This window comes from Gastrolobium bilobum, unplaced genomic scaffold (assembly GCF_033153095.1).
Source record: "Gastrolobium bilobum isolate Gb01-03AN ecotype WA unplaced genomic scaffold, APGP_CSIRO_Gbil_v1 utg11974, whole genome shotgun sequence".
NCBI classification, from domain to species: domain Eukaryota; kingdom Viridiplantae; phylum Streptophyta; class Magnoliopsida; order Fabales; family Fabaceae; genus Gastrolobium; species Gastrolobium bilobum.
In genome coordinates this window covers 163,879-188,607 of record NW_026897182.1, presented here as the reverse complement: position 1 = coordinate 188,607, position 24,729 = coordinate 163,879, and the positions used below count along the sequence as shown (strand labels likewise).

Here is a 24,729-nt window from a genome sequence, read left to right as displayed (position 1 = left end):
TCGTTCTGCAACTTCTTTTATGCCTTGGTCTTGTAGAATCCCAATAGGTGAAGGATATTATGAATTTCTTTATGTGTAATTGCTGATTTGAAAAACGCCTGGTTTCATTGCTGGAAAGAAGAGATTTACAGAGCCAAATATGTGTTATCCAAATATGGCCAATCAGGATAAACCAAATCATTCTAAAAGCAATCATTTTGTGAAGTCTGAGGTTCTGGATGATGATCATAACCCCATTCTACATGGGTTGCCTGATGATGTTTCAAAGTACTGCCTTGCACTTGTGCCTCGTTCTAACTTCCCAGCTATGGGTGGTGTCTGTAAGAGATGGAGGTGCTTTATTCAAAGCAAAGAATTTGTAACTGTGCGAAAGTTGGCTGGGGTGCTTGAAGAATGGCTTTATATCTTAACAACAGATAGTGAAGGAAAAGGAAGCCACTGGCAGGTTATGGATTGTCATGGTCATAATCGCCGATCTCTTCCACCAATGCCTGGTTCAGGAAAGGCTGAGTTTGGGGTAGTGGTTCTTAATGGAAAGCTTCTTGTCATGGCTGGCTATTCATCAATTGATGGAACTGCCTCTGCCTCAGCAGAGGTTTACCAATATGATTCTGGCGTCAACAGGTATGCTTTTCTGCTGCAATTTACCTGGGAAGTTATTACATATGATATGATAATTACTGCTATGTAGTTGAGTTAATGGAAGACCTACTCATAATTTATGAAACTTTATTTAAGTGTCTGGTGTGCTTATGAAACTCTAATATAGTAAACCTTCGAGTATTTGTAATTTGTATTAAGAGACAAATCTGAAATATATTTTTTGAGCCTGTAATTTTGTTCTCAAAATCAATATGTTTTCAGTTGTTTATGTCCCGATCATTGCAATACTCATGATGAGCAAGGATTTATAAGCAAATTGTATGCATTAGGAATCTATAGCATCTTTGACTCAAAATTATACTCCCCCTTCACGAGATCAATTATTTTGGACCAAATAGAGTAGAAATTTTTCATTTGATATAGAACTCTGTTGTATAACAATTATTGTATTACTCAATTCCAGAACTGCATCAACTTAGAAGTCAAATAAATCCTTATGTCTTGTTACTTGGTTTATCAGGAGACTGCAATTTTCTCCTATGTAGATGGAGCTTCAGCTTGGTTTCACATGTCATAATGGACTTACTCCATTTTTAATATAGGGAGAGAAAAATCCTAGTTGGTCCTTCCAGTTATCAAAATTTATCCATTTCAGGGATGTGTTGGTTTTAGAAATTGCTTGTTTGTTCATGCTTAAAAGTTTCTTTTCTTTTTTTTTGGTGCAAGAAGGTTTTAACTTTTGGAATAAGTGCTTTTTTCTATGAGAATTGTTTTACTCGAATACAAGAAAGTAGAAAGTCGACTAGGAATCTTAGAATGGGTTTATAGATTGACAAATTGACTTCTTGTGTGATTTTAATTTCCCAATTATGTAAAGGCTTAAAATGGTTAGTTATTTTTTTCTTTTCAAAATAAATAAATAAATTATTGGCAACATTGTTACATGAATTCTGAAATGCGAAATTAACTTAATCATACATCAGCCTCGCTTTTATAGTGTGCTGACTACTGTGCTCTACATCTGTATTTATTTCCTTATGCTCTTTCTTATAGATAAATACATGTGTAATTATTGAAGTTTTAGGACTGTCTATCACCTTTTGGGAAGGTACTATCTTTGCACATTGCAATATTAAAGTTTGTAATTGCATTTACAGCTGGAGCAGATTATCAAACATGAATGTGGCTCGGTATAACTTTGCTTGTGCTGAAGTCAATGGCTTGGTTTATGCTGTTGGAGGCAACGGGTTAAATGGTGACAATCTCTCCAGTGCTGAAGTGTATGACCCAGATACTGACAAGTGGACACTGATAGAGAGCCTTCGTCGCCCAAGATGGGGTTGCTTTGCCTGTGGATTTGAGGGGAAGCTCTATGTCATGGGTGGAAGGTCAAGCTTTACAATTGGAAATTCCAAGTTTGTTGATGTTTACAACCCTGAGAAGCATGGCTGGTGTGAGATGAAAAATGGCTGTGTCATGGTCACTGCTCATGCAGTACTTGGTAAGAAGTTGTTCTGCATGGAGTGGAAGAACCAAAGGAAGTTAGCAATATTTAGTCCAGAGGACAATTCATGGAAAATGGTACCAGTCCCTTTGACAGGGAGTTCAAGTATTGGTTTTCGATTTGGGATACTGGATGGTAAGCTTTTGCTATTCTCACTAAAGGAAGAATCTGCATACAGGACTTTGTTATATGATCCAAATGCAGCACCAGGGTCTGAGTGGCAGACTTCAGAGATAAGACCATCTGGTTTGTGCTTGTGCAGTGTAACTATCAAGGCCTAAAAGGTTGTCTGCCTCTGAATTTGTGAGACCTTAAGAGAGTTTTGGAATAGAGTTACGGACATTTTTTGTTTTCCTAGGAATTAGGATAGTAGTGATGATGTGGTTATAAAATTTTAATATAGTGCTTTAGTTTGCTTGTTCCTGTTAATTTTATCTTGTCATGCCTTTTATGTGTCTTGTGTATGGTGGATTATTTTCATTCTTTTTGTTGTTCTCTTTTGGTAATATTAGAAAGTGATAAAACATTAGAATTTGAGACCTACTTGAATCTTAATGAGCACAATCTCTCGAGTTTGGGCGCACGTGGTCAAATTTTATGTGGGCGTAATTTGCATGAAAAATGTCTGGTTAAATAGAATCAAGTTAGGAGAATTTGAAGCATGTTAATTTTTATTTTTTTATTTTTTTTATCTTTATTTTTATTTTTGTGTAGTCTTGAAGACACGAAGGTAGATAATTGTAAAAAATTATATGCAAGTACACCATTCAGTTGTTGTGTGATATTGAATTTTAAGTGTGGACCATTTTATATTATCATTCTTTCATATATTATCATAAGATTAAGATAGTTTCCTTCTTTTAATAATTTCTTTAGAAATTAAACCCTTTTAATAATATGGCAATGAAAATTTATAATTGAATGACATAATATATTATAGTTTTGCACTGAAATTTAATCAAAAATAAATTTTAGTATACTTTTAGGCTTGCTAAAAATAATTACTATTGAATGATCTACTGTTAACTCCCTATTTCTTTTTTTCTTTTTTTCTACTTCTAAGTATTAGTACAGAACTCCCCATTTGTAAATCAAGGTTAATTATATTACATGAATATATCATGTCTAAGTTATGTTACTTGCTGATGTAACCCTATTAAAAAGGAAGGGAAAAAAACCATGTGTAAATTATGTTTGCTTTTAAAGTAAATAAGTGAGGGTGTATTCAAATATTGATTTAATTAAGTGCATCATGATGTTAATTAATTAAAGATTAGTAATGAATATACTTTTTGAGTAGAACTCAGGGTATCCTCCGGTCGGAGGTTGAAGACGAATCCTTTCGGGGTGTAGAGATAATCAAAATGAATTTTGTCATACCAATAAAGTCTTTTTCATACTTTTATTTATTCTTTTTAGAGACAAATTCACTTTAAGAGAATCTTATCGATAAAAAAAAGATATTTTAGCTTTACACTGAAATTAAATCAAAATTAAACTTTATTATAATCTTAAACTTACTAAAAGATAATAACAATTGAATGATATACTTTTAACTATCTAGTTACTTACTCATTTTAGAAACAAGTTCACTTTTAAAAAGTCTTATCTCATAAAAAAAATATTTATATGTTGTTTCTTATATTAATAAAGATTAGTATAAAATGCTTACCAAAAAAAAAAAATTAGTATAAAATGTTCACATAACTAGTCTCCTACCTTGCTAGGTATCATAATGTACTAAGCTTGATATATAAAATATTTAAATATATAAGAGTTATTCATTCAAACGTCAACATAATCTTTGCTATAATATATGGAAAAATTGTTTGTCATTTTAAATGACAGAAAATTATGTCATTTTAAGAGCGATACAGATACAGAAAATTAAAAAAAATCACTCACTTTCTCTCTCCCATGATTTCTGTTTTTCTGTGTCTATCTTTCTCCTAAAATGACATAACTTATATCATTTAAAATGACAAACACCAAACTCATAATATATATGCTACAAGGGAAAAAAACAATTTTTATAACTTATTGGCAGCTTGGCGCCATTGGGGCACGTTTAAATCACATACAACTTATTTGATATTTGAAGAAGTTGTTGCATCAGTTAGAAGTGGTTATTGTTAGTTAGGAAGTTGTTAGCATTTACTATTAGAGCATGTTGCTGTTAAAATTATGTTATAGTAGTAATTTTTTTGGATCTGGATCTTCTAATGTTAAAAATCACATGACCATGACATGTGAAAAATTATAATCATATAAAGGTAGATCAATCGTAATAAAAGAAGAAAGAGAAAATATATTAAAATAGGTAATTACAAAATCATAACCGTTGATTTATTTTTGTATGGCTGTGATCTTTCTCACGTTACCGTATCATGATCCATTTCCAATTTTTTTTTCTGTTGGGTATAAAGGATGGCACTGTAAAAACGGCACCTTGCAAGTAAAATTTTCATTCACTAGTCAAATCAAATCTCACAAAGTTCCATTCGTTTCTCTTCTTCTTCGAAGGTGTAGGAGTTCTGCTCCTAACACAACACAACACAACACAATGTCTGGTGGTGAAGCATTCGGAAGTCGTTCTAAGCGTTCCCTCTTCTCCAAGCCGACGCCGACGCCGTCTTCTTCCTCTGGTTTCAGATTTCAGACACCACAACGAAAAGTTCAATTCACTACACCGTCATCTTCTCACACTGGTTTGGGATTTCAGTCACCACAACCAAAACCTAAATTCACTACACAGCCTTCTTCTTCCTCTGGTTTGGGATTTCAGTCACCACAACCAAAACCTCAATTCACTACACCGTCTTCTTCTCCCACTGGTTTGGGATTTCAGGTACTAGAACCAGAACCTCAATTCACAACCCGGAGGGCCAATGTAGCTCCCGCTCCTTTCTCCGCCGTCGATCTTGATATTCGAGTAACATAACCACCCCTTATCCTACCACTTCGCTTTTCCTTTCTTTCTTTCTTTCTTTCTTTTTCAATTTTTTTGTGTTTTTCGTTTTGTTTATTTTCAATGTTCTTCCATTAGGCAATCGTGGATGCATACAAGGATCAGCCTCGAAACCTTAAGTACGCTTTTAAGGTATTTTCTTTAGGCATTGTTCGGATTCATGGAAATGATGAAATTCAGCGCAATTGAATAATGGAATTAGTTTAAAATAGGATAAAATGTATTTTATTTCATTGCATCCAATACTTCTGTTTTTTCTTTTCCATAATTTGAGAGTATGGGATAGAATTACTCTATATTCTACATAACTATAACAACTCTCTTTATTCTCTTTACTTCTCGAATAATACAATGAAAATTTTAATTCATTCCTCATAAGGTACCCAAACAATTATACGGTAATTTTATTTCATTTCTCATTTTACACCACTCCATCTCATTTCACCTATCATTATATTTCCAATTTCTTTTTAATTTATACGTTTAAGAATTTCACAGCGTTTCTTTATTTTATTTTTTTTAAAAAAAAAAATTAGGGAGTTTTTGGGTTTTGATCGTTAAATTTTGCATCTAAATGTATGGTATCCGTGTCAAGTTGCTGCACTTGTTCATCTTAAGTTTGCTCTGATGTGTGTGTTCTGCAGCATTTGTTGTTTAGTGTAACAGAACCAAAGTTTAGGGTGAAGCCTGATGGTGTTTCAGAAGTAAGTTCCTTCTCTCAGTTTATATTTTCAACCAAATTCTCTAGGGTGTAGTTTGGTGTCCCGTTAAAAATGAAAGAGAAAAATTTATGGATGGATTTTATGTGAAAATTGAAAATTTCATTCCAAATTTTAAGGGGATACTAAACTTACTGTAATTGTTAGGTTTTGGTATGTAAAATGCTTTTACTTTTGTCCTACCACTTGAATAACTATGGGAAAAAGTTTATATTGCCAGATAATGTGGGCGGAGGCCATGGGTAAGCTTGAGGGTATGGAAAGTGCTCATAGAGATCGTCTTTGGCCTCAACTTGTTCAGGGTTTTAAGCATCTTTCACAACGCATTAAGGTAAACTTTATTATTTTTAAGCTTCTCGTAATTGTGTGTTATTACCATGTATTCATCTTAAGGGGTTATAGCAATAGGAGTTGGCTTACATCGTCGACCTTCTTCCCATGTCAATTGCATGACTTGAGTTCGAATCCAAGGGTCCCCCTCGGGTTCCTCATTAGGTTTGGTGGTTGGTCTTGGCATTGGAACAATGCACATCGACATTAGAACTTAATTTTACATGTGAAAGTTGCTTCTTGCTTGAATGATATACCTTCAAACGAAAAAAAAATTTGAGTAAAAAGTATGGGTCTATGGCAAAAGAAATTGATAACGGGAAGTTTATAAGGAGGATTAAGCAGATATGTGGATTTCTTTTTGTGGTATTTAGGATAAGTTTAAGTTAGGCTAGGTGAAATTAGGAAAACTACTTCTCCAAATAAAATAAATTTGGATGTTAGTCATTGAATTTCACAGTGATATTTAATGTTCTATTGAACTGTATCCACTAGTCAATTGATAGAAAGAAAGGTGAACGTACCAACTTCTGATGTTATAGTAAATTCTTGAAATAATGCACGACAAATAATGCAAGCCTTGAGGAAGTGCAAATTATGAGTACAGTTACTCCTAATTCTTGAAATAATGTAAGCCTCGAGGTGGTGGAAATTATGAGTTCAGAACAGTTAATCTAATACTGGAAATACAGGAACATAGTCTCACAAGGAGCGCTTTTAGTGCATAATAGCTTAGCGGCACCGAGATTAATGAAGTCTTAAACTGTCTGATGGAGAGTAGCAGCCATATAGATAAAGGGGAATAGAATATGTAGATCCATATCCACCCACGAGTAGATGAAGTCATGCATTTTAGGCTTTACTTGAATACTCCCTAGAGCATGTCTTCGAATCAGTTGGTGAAAGAGCTGAAAGAGCAGATACACAAGGCTATGGTCAATTTATACGTGCCTCATTCACATTGTCCTACAGATCCAAGACGAAGTCATTGTTTCAGATTCAGAGAGATTACGTATAACGCAAAGTAATATCAAAATGGTATTGCTCTTCCCTTTGCTTTCCCAAGTTCACTGTTAGTGAGTTATTTTCGTCATTCATTGCTGAATTGTCTTTTGAATTGTCTAATGCCTTTTGCAGCTCCAAAGACATTTTCAAGCTGATACTCTTCCTTGGATTCAAAGAATGAAGAAGAAAGAACAAATTCTCCACCTACGTCTATTAAGAGTAGGAACTCATGTTTGAGAAAGAAACTGTGCTGTCAATTGTAGAATGAATTGATTTATTTCTTATGGAAATTTTCCAGCATGACTAATGTTTAATATATATATATATATATATATATATATATATATATATATGTGTGGGAAAAATATTTCCGCAGCTAATGCAGAGAAGTTATCTGCATTTATTTTCAAAACGACGTCGTTTTGGTATTAAAATCTAAAAAAATTATAAATATAAAGACTATTATAACCCTAAAATAAATTAAAATTACGAAAACACCATGATTTCTGTCCCAAAACGACGTCGTATTGACTTACTGCAGATGACTTATCTGCAAGAAAAAACGAACTCTATATATATATATATATAATTATTGTGAGCAGTTGAGATAAAATGTTACATTTGTTGTTTTGGCTTGTGTTTCCCTCCTCCCCAACCCTCTGCCCCCTGTAGGCACTCCTCTTAATTAGTTGGAATTCTGGTAGTCATATTGATACATTGTAACATCTGGCATTGAATTTTTTACATTCTTGCAATTTCATGAGTTTAACTTGTCATGTGCTATGATTGAAGGTAATGAGAATAGTGGAGGTGTTGCAGGGAAAAGGCTGCTGTATACCCTTAACTACAGGGGAAGCTGAACTCGCTGAGAAATTAGCCACAATAACTCGACAGGTAAAGTTCTTGTCCTATACAATCTTATACCTCCTGCTTTGTTACTGAGGTGGAACTAATTTGCAAATATCTTTTCAGCTGAAAGGTTCTGGAACAGATCTACGTACAAGGCTACGAAAGCTACTAACGGTATCTCGTATTCAGACAAATACTATGGGCTTTGGTTGCTCCGTCTATCTTCCAGGATCAACCAAAATTCATGAACAGAGTCTTGCTAACCTGCAGATGGTAAGATGGGACCATTTGATTTCCTTTGTTTTTCGAAAAAAATAAAAAAAAATAAAGGAAGTTGATACTTGTTATGTGATACATATACATTCAAAGAATACAATGTAATAGTGCCCTACTTTTCTCCGGGCAGGTCTTACAACATCAGACAGAGGCCATAGCAAGACTTGGCAGTGTTTTGAAGCGATATATACGGGATATGGAAATTATGATGGCTGAGGACGCAGGAACAACAACTAAAAATGGGAATTCAATCTGAACTTCCTCACATATTTTTTGAAGAACGCATATATGCACTGAACACATATGAGTGAATATCATGTCAAAATCACTAAATAAATAGTGGGATAAAGTCATTTAGTGAGAACATACGAAATTTACACAATAAAAGGAGAAGTATAAAACCTAGAAGGGCATTTGACCTCATGATGGAGAAGAAAATTTTTCTCTCGCTGACCCTTCGATTCTCGCACTAGCCTTTTTTTTTATATAACATGGGCTTCACATTTTTTTTTTCCCTCTGTAGCATAAGACAATACTTCTCCTATTAAATGGGGTGCATAAAAGAAAATATGTCCTTAGTATTTTTCATAAACATACCATTTTTTAGTGATTTTGGGTTTGCTTCTCTCTCTCTCTCTCTTTTCTTTTTCCTGTTTTTAAAATAAAATTAACATGATTTGGCGTGGTATGGGGTAAAAATGGTAGCAGCTAGGGTTAGAGAAACAAAAACAAGCAAAAATAGGAAGGAAAAAAAAAAAAACCAAACCGTCATTACGAAAACAGCATTATAACGGTATAAAAATTAGCTTTGAGAGTAACATATTTGAGGATATAAAAAATGCCGGGGAAGGAATGTTGGTGCTTAGTAGTACAGGTTATAAAACAACAGCAGTATGAATTATTCGTAACGTAACGTTTATCAAATAAGGGATGGGATGCGTTCCACATTCAACGTTCCGGTACTCTAGCTAGGATGGAATTTGATTAGAGAATTTTGAAATTTCTACCAAGCACATATGATCTGTTCCTCATCCATCATAATAGGATTTGGGAGGCTTCAGAAACTAAAACATTAACTAGAATCTATAAAATTTAATATTTTCACTACAACGTTGAACGCCAGTTTCTCCTTTAGTTGGTACTCACGGATGAAGGACGAGAAGGGAGCAAGAGGGATATGTCATATGGTCTCCATGCTGTTTTTATCCTAAATTTTGTCATATGCTTCCGCCATGATTAATACTACAAGCGACGTCCAACCTGTAAATGGATGTGTCCCTTTTCCTTTACCCTTAATCTGATCGTACTGTTCCCACAAAAATCCAGTCTGTTGATAATTGCGTACTATATTTCTGCAGTAAGATGGGAAAATATTGTTCAAGAAACCAACCAATATCTTTCAACAAGATTGCAACAGTACCAAACAAAATCAAACAATACCTAATTAAATTGCTTCTCAATTCTTCGTAGATAACTTTAGCTCTATCCTGATATGGCCCATTCTCTGGAACATTCAACCCAAATATTAGTTTGCAGAAGGTATGAATAAAATGGAATATTATTTATTCAACCCATTCCCTGGCTACCTTTGGAGTAATGGTGGAGAGCTGAAAGAATTCTGTAATTCATGTTTATCCAAATTGGACCTCTCCAATATGGAGGGTCATGCTCTGTGTTGCGTTTCATGTACAAGGAACTGAGGAATAAAAAATATTATTTTTGGTTCACTATTATGTCGAATAAGGTCACTCGAATTAAATCCATTAAAAATGCATTTGAACATAGGTTGCAGACCTTGTTTTGGCAAGAGAACGTAGTCCATAGTCAGTCCATAAGAGGCTGCGATTTGAAATGAGTTCAAGCTGCTTTTCCAGAATCCATGATCCCTGGATGAGACAGTAATATTAAAATATGCATCTAATTGTGAAATCATTCAAACAAGGAATAACAACTTTGTATTTCTTAACATAAAAATCATGAAATTCAGAATTAACGTATATTACTTACAGATGGAATGATCCTCCCCATGAACGGGAACAAACTCACATAACCAATGTGAGGAACCAATCTCAACACAGGCCTCTCCAAAACATCCCGGACAAGCTGGCGAGCATCATAATTTTGTCCTACCTCCATTTCTTTCCACTTAAGTTGAACCTATCAAGGTTAAGCATGTAAAGAAAATCTCATTCTCAGACTTGTACCTTTTCTGTTAATCTTGCAACAATTTGCATACTAATACTAAACATAAATAACTAGACTGTATACCTTTTCTGTATGATTTCCAAAATCAAAGTAGGCACCATATGCATCATCAAAATGCATCTGTAAAGACATCAAGCACAAATTAGGCACGGATAAAATTATAGTAGCAACGAATTGACTCTCTAGTATCACCATGCAAACAAAGGGCAGCTTGGTGCTACAAAGCTCTCATTATCCGCACGATCTAGAGAAGGCAGCAGCCTTACCTTGCATTTGCAAGAGGCTATTAGAGATACGTTTTATCCTTCTGATATGTTAGCTAAACTTTCTCTTAGGGGCTGATTACATGAATCGAACTTGTAACCTCTGGGTTATATGGCGGCAACACCAATCATTGTGCCAAGGTTCCCCTTATAGTGTCACCATGCTAACATTTGATAAAAATGCATGAACATGATTATGGAAGCACCGGTTGACTCTAGTTTCACCAAGCAAACATTTGATGAAAGTCATCTGCATGGTTTGCTTTCAATTTTCTTTTATAAAAAACCATGTAAAAAGAAAAGGAAAATCATATAATCATCTCCATATCAAACTGCATCAAATATCCATGATAAACACACAGAATCTTCCTTAGACTACTATATACAGGAAGCACGGTTGGAAATTTCAATTGCCAAGAGAAAGCATTCGAAAAATAATCCATGTGCATGCAATGCAATGCGTTCATAATAAAAGGTTTCATATATGTGCAGGGGCTGCTTAAGAAATTCGCATTCCTCAATAATTTCATAATAGTGAACATGGAGAAGGCCTAGATTAGGTTCTCCAGTTCTGCAATGTTAAAGAAAGAGAAAGAACGAGAGTGAATGAGAAGAATTAAAACAGAAATGAGATAAAGAAAATGTGAATCACAAGAGGGCTGGTCCTCTAACAAGGGGGTATCCCCTTCCTCCAATGAGAATATCTCAATTTGTTAATTTTATCCAAATTGATCCTATCTACAGTTTGTTTCCCCCTATTTAGCTACCTAACTCCTAACTAGGGGTGAAACTGGATCGGGCCGGCCTACAGGGGCCTACGGCTCGGCCTACGTCAGGCCAGATCTGACCTAGTATATTTCGTAAGATGGGTCGGGCTTGAGCCTTGAAAAAGCTTGTTTAATAAAAAGGCCGTAGGCCCATTTTCACAAGGTCTGGCCTATAAGCCTACAGGCCGGCCTATATTGTACTACTTATTTTAAATAAAATAAAATAGAGTAAGTATGCCTTGAAGAAAAAACAAAAGATATAAATTTAATCAATTGCAATTATTTATAACTTAATTATATTCGATTATATTTTAATAGAAGTCTAACTTTATTTCTTATATAAGAGGAACCAACATCTCAACATGTTAGATTGTGTATATGAATATATTAAAATATTTTTGGGAGAGGTTATACTTACTACAAGCATCGTGATGTGTTTGTTGGATTCATGTAGTTATTTTAATTTACATAGTATGGATTTGTTTGTTGGATCTCATGAAATATAAGTTATTTAGTTTTAGCATTTTGCTTTTGAAAATGACTTAAATGCAGATTCTATGAGTTTTTTTGTGATTCATGATTCTGTATGGACGTTGAAATTATGATTTTTGGTTTAGCAACAGAATTTGAGTATTTTGTAAAGTTGATTCATGGTTCTACTTGGAAGTTAGAAATTAACAGGCTAACGGGCTAGGCCAGACCATTTTTTTATTTTTTTTTATAAACGGCCAAGGCAGGCTAACAGTTAGACTCGTACTAGGTTTGGGCCGGGCCAAATTGAAATTTTTTGGCGTAGGCTTGGACTTTTCGGGGCAAAGCTTGGCCCAGCCCACTTTCACCCCTACTCCTAACCACCCAAAGTAGCTCTTATAACAAACTAACTACAGTTTATTCCTCCTGAAATATGCCCTCCAAATTCTCCTATCCTTATTCTTATTGGGCCTAACAGCTCCACTCAGGTGAGACTCATTTTTGTTATCTATGATTCTATGTTGTACGAAAAAAAGTAGGCAAAATATTGTTTTCCAAATTGGAAAACTAACAAAATAAATAAATAAGTTATGACATAGTCTTCTTAACAAGGATATCAAAAAGTTTTCTTTTCCAGAAAATAGTAATTCGTTTTTCATGTTATCTCTAATTCTGTAACTGTATGTGCTAAGTTTTCTTTTCTCTTTCTTCCTCCCTTTTTCCTCTATCCTCTTTATCTTCACTGACTTATGCTCCTGTACCAGTGCTGCATCACCAACAGCAGAGATGCATAATGAAATATCAAGGTTTACAACAGCTCCGAAGAAAGGGAGAAGGGAGCAAAGGTAAATACCTGGTTCAGTAACTCATGATCTGATAGCAATTTAGCAGTATAACCATAATTCTGCATCATTTCATTCAATTTGTCAATTAAATTCAGTAATTTAACTTTCTGCTGCCTACATTTCCCTACTTGGTATCTAAAATTTATAATGCATAACTACAATACTGTCGAATTTATTTTTCAAAATTTACCCTGCCAGGTTTGGTTTCCTTATCCAACAGTTCTTCAATGGAATGCATACAATCTGCTGCAAACAACATCCAACATCTAAGATCCAAGTGACGTTCATCTGCACTTGGGTGTGAAGCACGTGGATAATCATCCAACCCAGAGGACAGTGTCTGAAAATGCCAGAAATAATGTTAGCTTGGAGCATGTGTCTTCATTTATAAGGAAAGCTGTGTCATAATCGACCAACATAAAACTGAAGGCTGCATTATGTGATATTTGGATGTAATACATCAAAAAACAATAACTGCAAGTCAGAATTCAGGTTCTAGACTCATCCAGGGCCAATTTTTATGACTGCCTAGTTTCTAGTTCTAGTTTCTAGTAACAACAGAGAAAACCATCCAATAGGCTCAATTTTTCTCAAAGAAAAAGTCCTGTTGTATTCTGTTGGTACCACCAAGAAACATATTGATCACCAATAGCCAAAAGTGAAAAGAAATATAGAACAAGTGTTTGCAGATCTACTGGCTAGCTGTAATAGCAATCTATCAATAAATCTCAATCGTGGTTGCCTTAACATTAGCTTCTGTTTGAAGATGCCCAAGGTTGTTGTTAAAAACAATATAATATAAAACCATAATTGTGGCCTTCGCCTAAAAGCTTAAATTTATGGATTAAATTGGTTCCTTAAAGGTGTTTTGGTCAAGTTAATCTTCTGAGCTACCTACATTGTTTAGATTGAAATTGTAGATAACTACAGAAGGAAATTAAAATAAATGTACTAAGAATGCATATTAGAACCTTGGGATTTAACTCACGCATTGTCCTATTGTCCCGTCCATGCCAATAGTAGCTGCTCATCTGATTCCCTGTGTTAAAAAGTCATGATAAAAAAAATAGGTCAGATAGGAACACAATCTATTTCCAGCACTAAAGGCGGACCCCATCCATGCATTATAGCACATACCTGACTGAGTTGTATTGAACCATTGGAACCATGCTTCCAATCGAACAAAGGCACGCTCCAGGAACAGAGAGATCTCACTTCTTTCTATTGAAGTAAATTCTTTATTCTTCAAGCCATTAATTATATCTAGAAAAACAGATTTTTAACCACTTTGATTAGGACATAAAAGAAAAGGATGGGGAGAGGGGGGGGGGAAGAGGCCAAGGAATATACAGAAATAAAAGAATGTACGTTACTACAACATAGCTGTGTAAAACAGGGGCCAATAACTTTTATATGCTTTATAGAATTTTCATGTCCTATATGATCAAAGAGAGGTAGAGGTAGACCGAAACTTACTTGGAAGAAGGTAGTAAAACAAGACTTGATGGATTGGGATATAGATTGGCGAACGATGTGTATAAGGACAAAATGGAAAAAAGCTATAAGAATGGTGGAGGGTTAAACCCGTTGTTATTCTTATGTTCCATATAGTCCCTTTTTAGTGTTTTTCTCTTCATCTCTCTCCCTATCCTTATTTTCCCCTTCTTTTCCTTTCTCTCTTTTCCCCTTCCCCATCTATTTTTTTTTTTTGGTCTTACTTTCTTACTCTCTTTTTTCCTTCCTATATATCTCTATCTTTAGTTTACCTTAATATACTTTCTCTTTTAATTGTTTACCTCTTTATATATATATACACAAATTTATTTTTATTTTTATTTTTATTTTTATTTTTTTTTCAATTTCTTCTTATCTTTCATTTGGTCTCATCTACCACCGACCCGATTTAGTTTGGGATAAATGTATTGTTGATGTTGATGTTGATATGATCATATAAATCTACCTTCATTCTCAAGTTATTTTACGCATTAAATAATTTCTAAAACAATTCAAGTAACGAAAATAGCATCAAAGCTAAATGATTGCCTTCCAGCAGCCCCAAGATATTTCAACATGTATTCAACATCACCGTTAAACGTGCTTCTGTTTTAAATTCATATTTATAGATATAATGTATATAAAGTGTCAAACTGTCTCCATAAATTTATTACTCAGAAACATCTCAAGTATCATCAAATCTAGGTCAATTATGCATGATTTCAAAGTTAAATCAAGAATATGCAAAGAGAGTTTACAAGGATACATTAACACAGAAGAGACAAAAAAATAAACAGGCAGGAAGTTGCTCATTATCGTCCCTCAACGAAGAGGAAAACCTAACACATACAGCCTAACCTTAAGGCTTAAGCTATGGCTTGCTTGAACTCAATAATTGGAACATATTTGTTGCCTTCTTTTCGAAATAATGATTCTCGTAACTAACAAAATATATAAATAAAAAGGAGAATATAAAAGGACAAAATAGAAAAGGAACATTAACATATACCATTTAATGCTAAAAACAGAGTTGGAGGATTTCCATTTGTTGGATACTGAGGAACAAATTCCTCTGGAACCCTACTGCAAGTTGCAAGTACAGAAGAATTTATGTCAATAGGACTGCTAAAAATTTTAAATTTACTGCAACCATTTGAATAAAATGTTTTGTAGCAAACCTCAGTGCTTCAGCCCCTAGAACTTGTTCACGTGGTATCCATCCATCAATATTCATCAAATCTAACCAGTGTCCAATGATATCCAATGAAATATGAATGTCCCAACGCCTGGTTCATGTGCATAAGGGCAAATAGAGCATATTTACAGACCAGACGATTTTTTTGTTAAATAATACCAGTAAGTCTTGTGCAGTCAAGAAAATACAACACTTATCTGCACTTAAATTTCAAACAAGACCAATAATAACGATGATGGTGGTGGTAGTAGTTGTGAAGGATATTATTAGTACAGGAAACTAACCAGATTAGAAGTTGATGAAAACCTTCATCCCATAAAAATCCTCTTGGAAAGAAAGATCGACTTGGTACAGCTGTGTAAAGCTCAGCAGGCCAATATGATATATAATTAAGATGTTCTCTAAGCTGCAAAGGAAAACAACCCACTGCATATTTGTCCGAGTTCTAAGTTGCTGACAGCTAATTAAAAGAACAGAGGATAGCAATAGGACGGTGTAAAAAGGAAAACTAAAGCCACTGACAGCAATTAATTAAGGAATATCAAAACCAAACTGTTAGGATGAGAAGTTAATGAGTAATAAAGCATACATCTGCAAATTAATATAGATCTAGCAACTGACACCAGATCTCTTTTCCGGCCTAAAACTCATCTTTCTGACAAAGAAAAATCCGAGTTTTCAGCAAAGAGATTAATTAAATGATAGATAAATGTCTCACGGCATCTCATCTAATTAGACTTCTATCAGAAGAAATTTTACAAAAATAGATCTATACAAAGGCAACAGTTGTGTCTGAGAACATTACCTTCCTACCAAATGGTTGTGGCGGTTTCTTTTGGAATCAGAATCTCTATGGCACCAGGTAATTTGGCGCAAGTGTGGAATTCAACAGAATGGGGCGATGTGAGGGGTACAGTCCATGCAACTCACTTTAGTCCTCAGATATCTATGTCACAAAGGTTTGCTTCTTTCACTCCTTGGTTTTTTTTTTGTTTGTTTTTTTTCAGGTTTGGGGATTGTTCTTGCTTCAGATTTTGCGAAAACTTGGAGGCTGGGGATCAGCCTTTTTCTTTTTTTATTTGTGACATGAAACCTTTTCCTACTTCTTACCCCTGCCATAAAACCCGACTGATACATGCTTTCAATTGGTTTGATTGATTCTATATATCCCTATTCATTAATAGATACAAAAATTTGGACTTCAGAGTTCAGACTCCTTGGGAGTGAAGCCTTGTAAATTATATTCTGTTTGTGCAGCCAATATCCGGCCTTGGCAGCCCGGAGTGGGTTGGAGCGAGATCGAATCATGGCGCTTGGGCTAGTTATTGGTAAAGGTAAGTAGGAAAAGTTGCATCCTGAATATTAGCTATAGCTTTTGACCTAGTGGTAAGCACTCGATCCAACACTTGGTATTATAGTCGAAGTGATGTGTTCAATTCCCAAGATAACACTTTGCAGAAGGCAGGCGTTTAGGGGGGAGGGGGGGTTGTTGGTGCAGCCAACATCCTACTTTGGCAAGGCCTGATGTGAGTCAGAGTCAGATTGAACCATGGCACTTGACCTAGTCAGGGTAAGTAGAAAGAGTTGTGCTCCGACTAACAATTATAGCTTTTGACCTATTGGTAAGCGCTCGATCCAACAATTTCCAGGACCTCTCCTATTCTCCTGTTTAAGAAGGGGGAATTTTCTTCTTGCTATTCACTTTGGAAGTCGAAGGTTTCCTAAGTTGAAATCTTTCATCAAAACTTTTATTTGGACTGAAGTAATGATGAAATTAGAGTAAACCCTTAAATTGGTCCTCCAAATATTAGTTTGTCACCATATTAGTCCAGCAAACATTCCAGCACCAAATTAGTTCCTCAATAATACAAAACATTACCAAATTCTTTCTTCTGTCTCACCACTTCAGTCCTCCCTAAGGAGAATGTAATGTTTTAGATCTTTGAAGGACAAATTTGGTAACAAAAATCTTTGGAGAACTGATGGGGTGACACTATGGTCTTTGGAAGACCAATTTATGGGTTTCCTCATAAAATTAATACAAATGATATATTGCAAGTTCACATGCACGATTAAAATCCCACTCCTAATATGTGTTACATGTCCAATAGCTAGATACTTGTGGTGTAAGCTTTGGCACTTTTGGCGAATCTTGAATTTGTACAACGAGCTTGGAACATTTTCTGATATGTTGATTCTAATTTGAGGGTACTAAGAGAAAAAGCTCAAGGCACATTGGCAGTGTGCAATATTTGATGTTATGATGCTATTTGGTGCTTTTGGTTAGAGATATATGCCACAATTTTAAAGGATAATTTTTTTACGCTGGTTGTGGGATAAAATAGTCTTTTTCTCTTTAGTAATTTTATGGAGTTCAGATAATAGCTATTTCAAAGTGGTTTCTTTGTTGATCTTGTAAGAGATGTAATATAAAACTATTCATGTGTCTTTACCAAACCGTTTAAGCTTTCGGAATAGTTGGTTCATGACAATGTATCAAAGCCTCTATAACCAAGTGGTCCAAAGCTCAATCCTTGCCACCCCCATTCTTCTACTATAAAAGCGGAATTTCAGCACAAAATAGGTAGGCTTGTGCATTATCCACGTTTCAAACCCAAAAGGTTCTTGCGTGAGGGGCATTTTAAAGATATAATATAAAACTATTCATGCGTCACCTAACAATTTAAGATTTTGGAATAGTTGGTTCATGACACGTCCAAAGCATGATTTCTAGTTAATTAGCTTGTCTTGGGTTTTTTTATTCTCTTTTCATTTTAATATCTGTTGGAAAATCATCTGTTCTTGTACCTTTTTTTTCTCTCTAATCTCTAAAATTTCTTCTTTAGCAACAGAAGAATAAAGCATATTTAAGATTACTTTCATATTTATGATAATAACATGTCAAGTTATATGCTAATAAGGAGTGACATACTCTTCAATAAGGACTAAAAATAACAAACTGAAGTAACTTACATTAGGGATTCTCGAAACAGCAATTTTTGACTGGCCATAGAAGTAGCCAATGCCACCCAATAAGTTTCCAACGGCAGCCTTTCCAACAGATATGGATTCTGAATCCACCTGGAAATACACTACTATGATAAAGAATTTATTTCTATCAAGCATAAACCTATAAATTAATTTACTCAAACAAATGAAACTTGAGATTAGAACACATTGAAAGATCAAAGATGAAAAATAAATCATTGAATATGAGAAAGTGAAACAAAAAGTAAACAAGTCCAAGGATAATAAAAATAGTACCTTCTCAGCCAAATTGAAAATTTTCTCAAACTTTTCATCAAATGCTTGTTCTTTATATGTCAGTTGATTAGACAGTGAGGTGCCTAACATTGAGCAGAAGAACAAACAAACAATTACACACTGACTTAGCAAGCACAGGTCAATTAAAATAAAATATTCTACAAAATGCAGTAAAGAGTAGCCTAGTTCTCTTAAAAATATATAATATTTAAACACAAAATCTTCCAAAGAGACAATCCAAAAGCCGAAAGAAATGTATTTAAAATCAAAGTATCCAAATTTCAGCCATAACATTAATTAACCCAAATGAGCAACACAATTGTATAAGCCCCTATAATGTACATCAACATGAGAAGCAGCTTTTCAGAGCAATGACCAACTCTTACAACAAAGAAAAGAACTAAATTTGTTCTCCTTTTTCATGAAAGTGCATAAAGATACATGCCATATTTTGGTCAAACTCTATGTATAAGTGGGAAAAAAAAAACCTGTAAGATTACTGACACGCTCTTCTACTCTTGAGCTTTCTGAACCAGTTCCAGAGATAAGTACAATATCTGTTGTGAAAGGAAATCCGCCAATAATCTACAACATGAATATAAAAATATGAGAAGCACAGGAGATAGCAAAACCATAAGGGAAAAGGTTCTTTGAAGAGTAGTTGGAGAGATATTTTCATATACATTAATATTGTTAAATGGATCTCAGAAAGTGTATATGCTCTATTACCTGAAAAACGAACACATTTGGAGAATCATCTGATGAGTCAGATAGCTGCAGTCGAGCATGCTTTCTTATCTACTAAGACGTGCACATAAGCAGAGATGTCAAGACAAAATCCAAAAAATAAAAAAAATTCATAACCATAGACTCTTGCATTGCATTAAAATTACATCATCAGATAAATTCAATTGAAATACCCCCCTAACATACTTGCGATGCAAGATTTTCCTCAACAAGATCAGACAAATTGTGAAAGTGAGGAGTGTTAAATCCAGAATAATGCAGTTCCAAATCATCCTGAAAAAGAAAAAAAAAAGAAAAAATAACTACCAGACATAAGATTACAGATAATCAAAAGTGACAATTACTATATTAGGGCAAGAGAGGAAATGGTTTGTATGGGTTAATTAAAGGTGAAAGAAAAAAGGAGGTCTGGAAATTTTCATTTAGGTAGTTAAAATACTAAATAAGGGCATGTTACATGTTTGCTTCAAAATGTGTAGATTCATAGGTTTATAATAATCTTAAACTGTTTCACAGAAGGAATCAGGAATCGTGGATGCTTGTGAAGGGAAGTGTAAGCCAATGACCAGCAACTAACCATAAACTCTATAAGAGTGTCCAGTGGTACTGCGACTACAAGTAACAGAATCTTGAATATTCAACCATAACACTATTTCTCTAGCATTACCGTTGATTTTAAATGTAGTTGCCAATCTCCAATGTCCGGTCGAGAGCCAGATGCGAGCAAAGAATCCTCATGAATGTTGAGGTTCTCTCTACTTACATCTAGAACATTACTACCTTCATCAGCCAAGTAGAAAAAGAGCTGGGCACCACTCCCAAATTCCTCATTCCACTTAGACCTGAGGTTGGACCACCAGAACAGTGCCAGACAACAGATAAAAGTCACTAAATAGAGCATTAATAAGAGATGAAGAGACTCATACAGGGAAACAATAAGAAACTTCAGCTGGAAAATTAAGATCAATGTTGTTAGATTACATGTAATCAACTTATCATTAATTCAGGAAAAGCGAAAGTGATTTAAATTAACAAGGGTGGTATGAGTAACAGACCAGCTATTATCCACTAAGGAAAAGCTGCAAAAGAAAATTGTTCTTCCCCAATACTTATATGAAAGTTGTTAGAGATGTAATATAAAATCATTTATGTGTCTTCTTTTGCGATAATTGGTTCACGACATGGGTATCAAAGCCTATCCTAGTCCTGATGTTGAGCTAATTGCAAATGTCTGGTCTTGGGCTTGAGGGGTGTGTGTTACTATTCCACATCAGGTAGGTATATGCCAAAGTACTCCTCATAATGTCTTAAGCAAACCCCCCCACCCTCCCAAAAAAAAAAAACTAACTTTGGGGTGGAATTAGGCCATGTTCGTTCTAAATTCTAATATGGTATCAAAGCCTCTTGACTAGGTAGTCTAGAGTTCGATACTTGCCACCCTTATTCTTCTAGTAAGAAGTCGAATTTCAGCACAAGGAAGGTGGGCTTGTGCATTGTCAGAGGCTTTTGAGTGAGAGGGCATTTTAGAAATGTAGTATAAAATAATTCACATGTCTTTACCTAACAACTTAATTCATGTGCCTTCACCTTAATGCTCAAGCTCTTGGGATAATTGACTTGTGACAAAAGTGATTCAAAGTTAATAACATTAACATCACTTACTTATCAATTTGCACATCGATTCGAACTGCCCAATCGCCTCCATAACCACTAACGTCCCCCTTTGATTTTAAAAACCCAGTAGCCAAGGTCATGCCATGGTCAACTAGTACTTGATGCCCAAAATCACGTCCATTATGCTTTGTCCAACCATAAGTACTTAGGCCATCCTCATGTTTGCAAACATGTCGCAAGTGATATCTTCCATCCTTCACACCAATCCACATCAATCCAGCAATCAAAGATTTTGGAGTCCTGACATAACAGCCCCCGTCCCCCAAACAAACAAAAAAATTGTGAGAATGCTTGCAGAGTCAAATGTTGTTGAAATTGATATCCTGAACACAAAATCAAAGCCAGACATGGCACACAAATTTTCTATGTGATGCACAATTTGCAGGCATAAATCAGTCAAATTTTAACCAACTGAAAATATATTCAGATTTTACATCATCAACAGTATATAGTATAAGACATAACCACCAAAACAGTCTCCGCTTCCATTTCAGCGCAAACAAATAAATTGAAGATAGTGTGGACACCTCATGGTTTTATCAATAAATTATCGAAATACACCTCATGCATCTAAATACTCCAAATAAAGAAAAAAAAAATATCAGTTCCATTTCAGTGACGATAAAATCATACCTGGCACGAATTCCGAGATAGACATGGGGGCGATAAGTTCCCCAATACAAACTCTCCTTGTGCTGACCTTGAAACTGCGACAACACCAATACCAATTCATTCACGCACGCCAAAATCAACTAATTCTCAAAAAGGATAAAAAGAAAAACAATAACGGAGGAACTTGAAAGTTGACCTGAGGAAGGTCCATTATCTTCGGCGCAGGAAAGGGCGTCACAGCGCGAGGCAGCTGAGATTCTACGGCGGAATTGACGACGTGACGGATCAGAAACACGATGATGAAAAATGCTAAGAAGCTGACACCGAGCACGACTTTGAGATTAGCATTATTGAATATCGGAATGGAGCTTCCGTATTTGCTCCTAACTCTGTGGCGCTTCAACCTATCTCTCCTTTCGCGAAGAGAATCGTCGTCAGCATCGGAGGATGATCTCACTCTATTCCGAACGGTTCTTCTTCCACTTCCGGTCATTTTTCGCCGATGAGAAATTCACAGTGCCGCATGGGTTTAAGTGAAGGAAGTGTTTGCGTAGTGAATGAGTCGGAAGTGCTATTGGAGCTTTCACTGTGAATAGTAGAGAACCCGAAGGAAGGAGACGAGTGACTTCACCAATAACGGGCAATGCATGACCATGGAAATTATACTTGGGCCGAAGTTTGAGCTAACGTATTATTGAATTGGGCCGAATTAATACTAATTTGTCTTAGCCAGAGGCCCAAGTGTGGCTGGCTTCTAAATTCAAATTTCTGAACCGAACTGGGTAATTTAATCATTTAATCTTCGTGCGGAGGGGTTTGTAACTTCAGTAAACTATATATTTAATATAATGGGGGCTAGTTTTTAAAATACAAAGCATTTCGTAATTATTTAATTTTAAAAAAAAATCATTTTTTATGAAAATTAATTTTAGATTTTTAAATTGATTCCTACAAAATTTGTTTTACAATTATTTTTTAGTTTGAGCTTTTTCATGTAATCTTTTTCTTTTTCTTTTTCTTTTTTCTTTTTTTGGTGAATGTAAACAGTAGGGATTACTTATTCATCAAGTGTTAACCAAATTAAAACAAGTTATTAAGTAACTTGTATTCATTTGACTTGTTGAATGTAAATGTAACGTGGCGAGTTTTTAAAAATAGTGTTCAATAACTATATAAATTTTTAAAAATGATTCTTATGGAATTTTTTTAATTTTATTTTTTTTGGAGTTACCCAACCCTAATTATCTCTTTGAGACGAGTTGGCTCCCTCCGGTATCCCCACCAGCTTCGACTCTTTGAGCCGGCTATGAGACTACTTATGGAAATTAATTTTAAAATAAAACTGCATTTTCATGAAAACAATTTTTAAATTAATTATTTTTCTAGTCTATTTTTTTTTTTTGCCATTCTTTATCTTCTTTTTCATTTTCTCTCCATCTAATAGTAATTATTGGTTACGGTAGAATTGTAAAACATGTTAAGATAATTTTAGTTAAAAATATTTAGTCATTTTATACTCAGTCCTTAATCACAAACACGCTTATTTTAGAGAATATGAGCTTTTGATGAAATTGTTAATTACCTGTAAATATGGCAGTGCAAACAGTGGACACCAGTGATAGAGACTAGATATGGAGCACTTAAAAAGGCCGCTACAACGCCCAAATCAATGTTTGTACCAAGTGACTATGGTGTTTACTTAAAGAGAAACATACTTGGAAAATTATTTGAGGCCACTTTATTTATAGGGTGCAAAGAAGATACTTTGCCCAAAAACCCTATGCACCCTTCCTCTTAATTTGCAATAATTTAAGTAAAATTTTCTGTTACAGCATAACTTATTTGGCAGGTGCTATATGTCTTTTCCGTTATGAAAAAAATATTCCAAAAGGTCATTTACTTTGGAGGGAGTTTCTTTTTTTTTGGAGGGAGTTTCTAATTGCTTTAAGGAGTGTAAACAACCAAACATTATAGTTTAAACTTTATGGTGGTCGTGGATTTGTAGTTGGCTGCATTCTTTTTCCAGTGGTGTAATAGCTTTCATGCAAGGAACGTGGTCTCTGTTACCTCTGTTATAGGAGACAATCACGTGCAATCCATGGTCCCATCATTAACTCCATTCTACAAAGTAGGTCATGCTATTTGTCTTTTTAATTGGTTTTTATCAATCAAATAAGGGAAATAATATCAACTGATTTTTACAAATTCTGTATACCTTTCATCTAAATAAATAAAAAAAAGGAATGTTTACTTGCTTTTTAATAATAATTATGATAATATTCCTCCATCCAGTTTTTTTTTTTTTTTTTTTTTTGGTAAACTCTCCATCCAGTTTTTAAATGTTCATTAAATAACTAAAAACTACTTAATTTTTTTAAACAACTTAAGTTTTACACGAATCCTTCACAATCACACAAACAATTTTTAAAATGTAATGGAAAACAAAGTTTAAATTCTACCAATTTATTATTTATTATTATTATACAATATTTTTTTTCGGAAAAATTCGCACTCTTTCATTACACGTGTCACAATTTTACCAACTAAAACTATTTTAAGTGAATTATTTTAATAAACGTTAATTTAATCAAACATAATTATATTTTTAGAAAATAAAAAAACTATTTAATAGTTTTTAATTCTTGTACAATAATGGTTTTAGTTACACATCAAACACGATATTTCAATCATTAAATTAAATTTATTTAATGTTTAAAAAATCAAACTTTAGTATGTGTTACCATATAACATTGTTTTAAAAATTAGACTAGGTGCGGCTGGTGGATCGAAAATTTGGTTAGATTACCAGTAAGGCAACTCAGAAAATCAGATGATCTAATAATCGGCTGAGTCCATCCAAAATCAATAAAAACAATTATTTGTTATCGTAAAGAACCATATAATATTTAAATATTTTTATTAATAGAATGGGGTTGTG

The 24,729-nt window shown here is 34.4% G+C and overlaps 3 protein-coding genes across 4 annotated transcripts; 2 read left to right on the top strand and 1 right to left on the bottom strand.

The window, feature by feature from the left end:
- Position 1: 1 nt before the first annotated feature.
- LOC133304725 (F-box/kelch-repeat protein At1g67480) lies at positions 2 to 2,641 on the top strand. Its single transcript, XM_061504773.1, has 2 exons — positions 2 to 624; positions 1,761 to 2,641. The coding sequence occupies exons 1-2, from the start codon at positions 140 to 142 to the stop codon at positions 2,386 to 2,388; spliced, it is 1,113 nt and encodes a 370-aa protein (XP_061360757.1). The 5' UTR covers positions 2 to 139; the 3' UTR covers positions 2,389 to 2,641.
- A 2,029-nt stretch (positions 2,642 to 4,670) lies between these two features.
- Positions 4,671 to 8,744, top strand: LOC133304746 (nuclear pore complex protein NUP54-like). The gene is made up of 9 exons (XM_061504804.1): positions 4,671 to 5,039; positions 5,154 to 5,207; positions 5,720 to 5,779; positions 6,015 to 6,125; positions 7,097 to 7,162; positions 7,262 to 7,348; positions 7,922 to 8,023; positions 8,102 to 8,251; positions 8,385 to 8,744. Exons 1-9 carry the CDS (start codon positions 4,671 to 4,673, stop codon positions 8,508 to 8,510), a joined length of 1,125 nt encoding a protein of 374 aa, XP_061360788.1. The 3' UTR covers positions 8,511 to 8,744.
- A 479-nt stretch (positions 8,745 to 9,223) lies between these two features.
- Positions 9,224 to 22,383, bottom strand: LOC133304719 (mannosyl-oligosaccharide glucosidase GCS1). 2 transcript variants are annotated; one of them, XM_061504767.1, is made up of 22 exons: positions 21,988 to 22,383; positions 21,813 to 21,886; positions 21,168 to 21,419; positions 20,173 to 20,347; positions 19,692 to 19,778; positions 19,488 to 19,556; positions 19,247 to 19,343; positions 18,759 to 18,841; positions 18,468 to 18,575; positions 15,779 to 15,900; positions 15,478 to 15,585; positions 15,309 to 15,382; positions 13,943 to 14,068; positions 13,777 to 13,844; positions 12,996 to 13,145; positions 12,814 to 12,864; positions 10,523 to 10,579; positions 10,262 to 10,411; positions 10,049 to 10,140; positions 9,841 to 9,950; positions 9,695 to 9,758; positions 9,224 to 9,606 (listed from the first exon to the last, which is right to left on the bottom strand). In XM_061504767.1, exons 1-22 carry the CDS (start codon positions 22,282 to 22,284, stop codon positions 9,462 to 9,464), a joined length of 2,559 nt encoding a protein of 852 aa, XP_061360751.1. In that variant the 5' UTR covers positions 22,285 to 22,383; the 3' UTR covers positions 9,224 to 9,461. The 2 variants fall into 2 exon arrangements, with proteins under 2 accessions (XP_061360751.1, XP_061360752.1); XM_061504768.1 differs by lacking the exon at positions 21,168 to 21,419.
- Positions 22,384 to 24,729: the final 2,346 nt, after the last annotated feature.

What these genes read in the sequence shown, in the direction of transcription:
- LOC133304719 (XM_061504767.1), bottom strand. Translation starts at nt 22,284, where the DNA reads ATGACCGGAAGTGGAAGAAGAACCGTTCGGAATAGAGTGAGATCATCC. An exon ending in TTTCATCAACTTCTAATCTG is followed by an intron (nt 15,586 to 15,778) that starts GTTAGTTTCCTG and finishes CACATGAACCAG; the next exon opens with GCGTTGGGACATTCATATTT. An exon ending in CTAGGGGCTGAAGCACTGAG is followed by an intron (nt 15,383 to 15,477) that starts GTTTGCTACAAA and finishes TGCAACTTGCAG; the next exon opens with TAGGGTTCCAGAGGAATTTG.
- LOC133304725 (XM_061504773.1), top strand. Translation starts at nt 140, where the DNA reads ATGTGTTATCCAAATATGGCCAATCAGGATAAACCAAATCATTCTAAA. An exon ending in TATGATTCTGGCGTCAACAG is followed by an intron (nt 625 to 1,760) that starts GTATGCTTTTCT and finishes TTGCATTTACAG; the next exon opens with CTGGAGCAGATTATCAAACA.
- LOC133304746 (XM_061504804.1), top strand. Translation starts at nt 4,671, where the DNA reads ATGTCTGGTGGTGAAGCATTCGGAAGTCGTTCTAAGCGTTCCCTCTTC. An exon ending in ACCTTAAGTACGCTTTTAAG is followed by an intron (nt 5,208 to 5,719) that starts GTATTTTCTTTA and finishes TGTGTTCTGCAG; the next exon opens with CATTTGTTGTTTAGTGTAAC. An exon ending in GTCTTGCTAACCTGCAGATG is followed by an intron (nt 8,252 to 8,384) that starts GTAAGATGGGAC and finishes TTCTCCGGGCAG; the next exon opens with GTCTTACAACATCAGACAGA.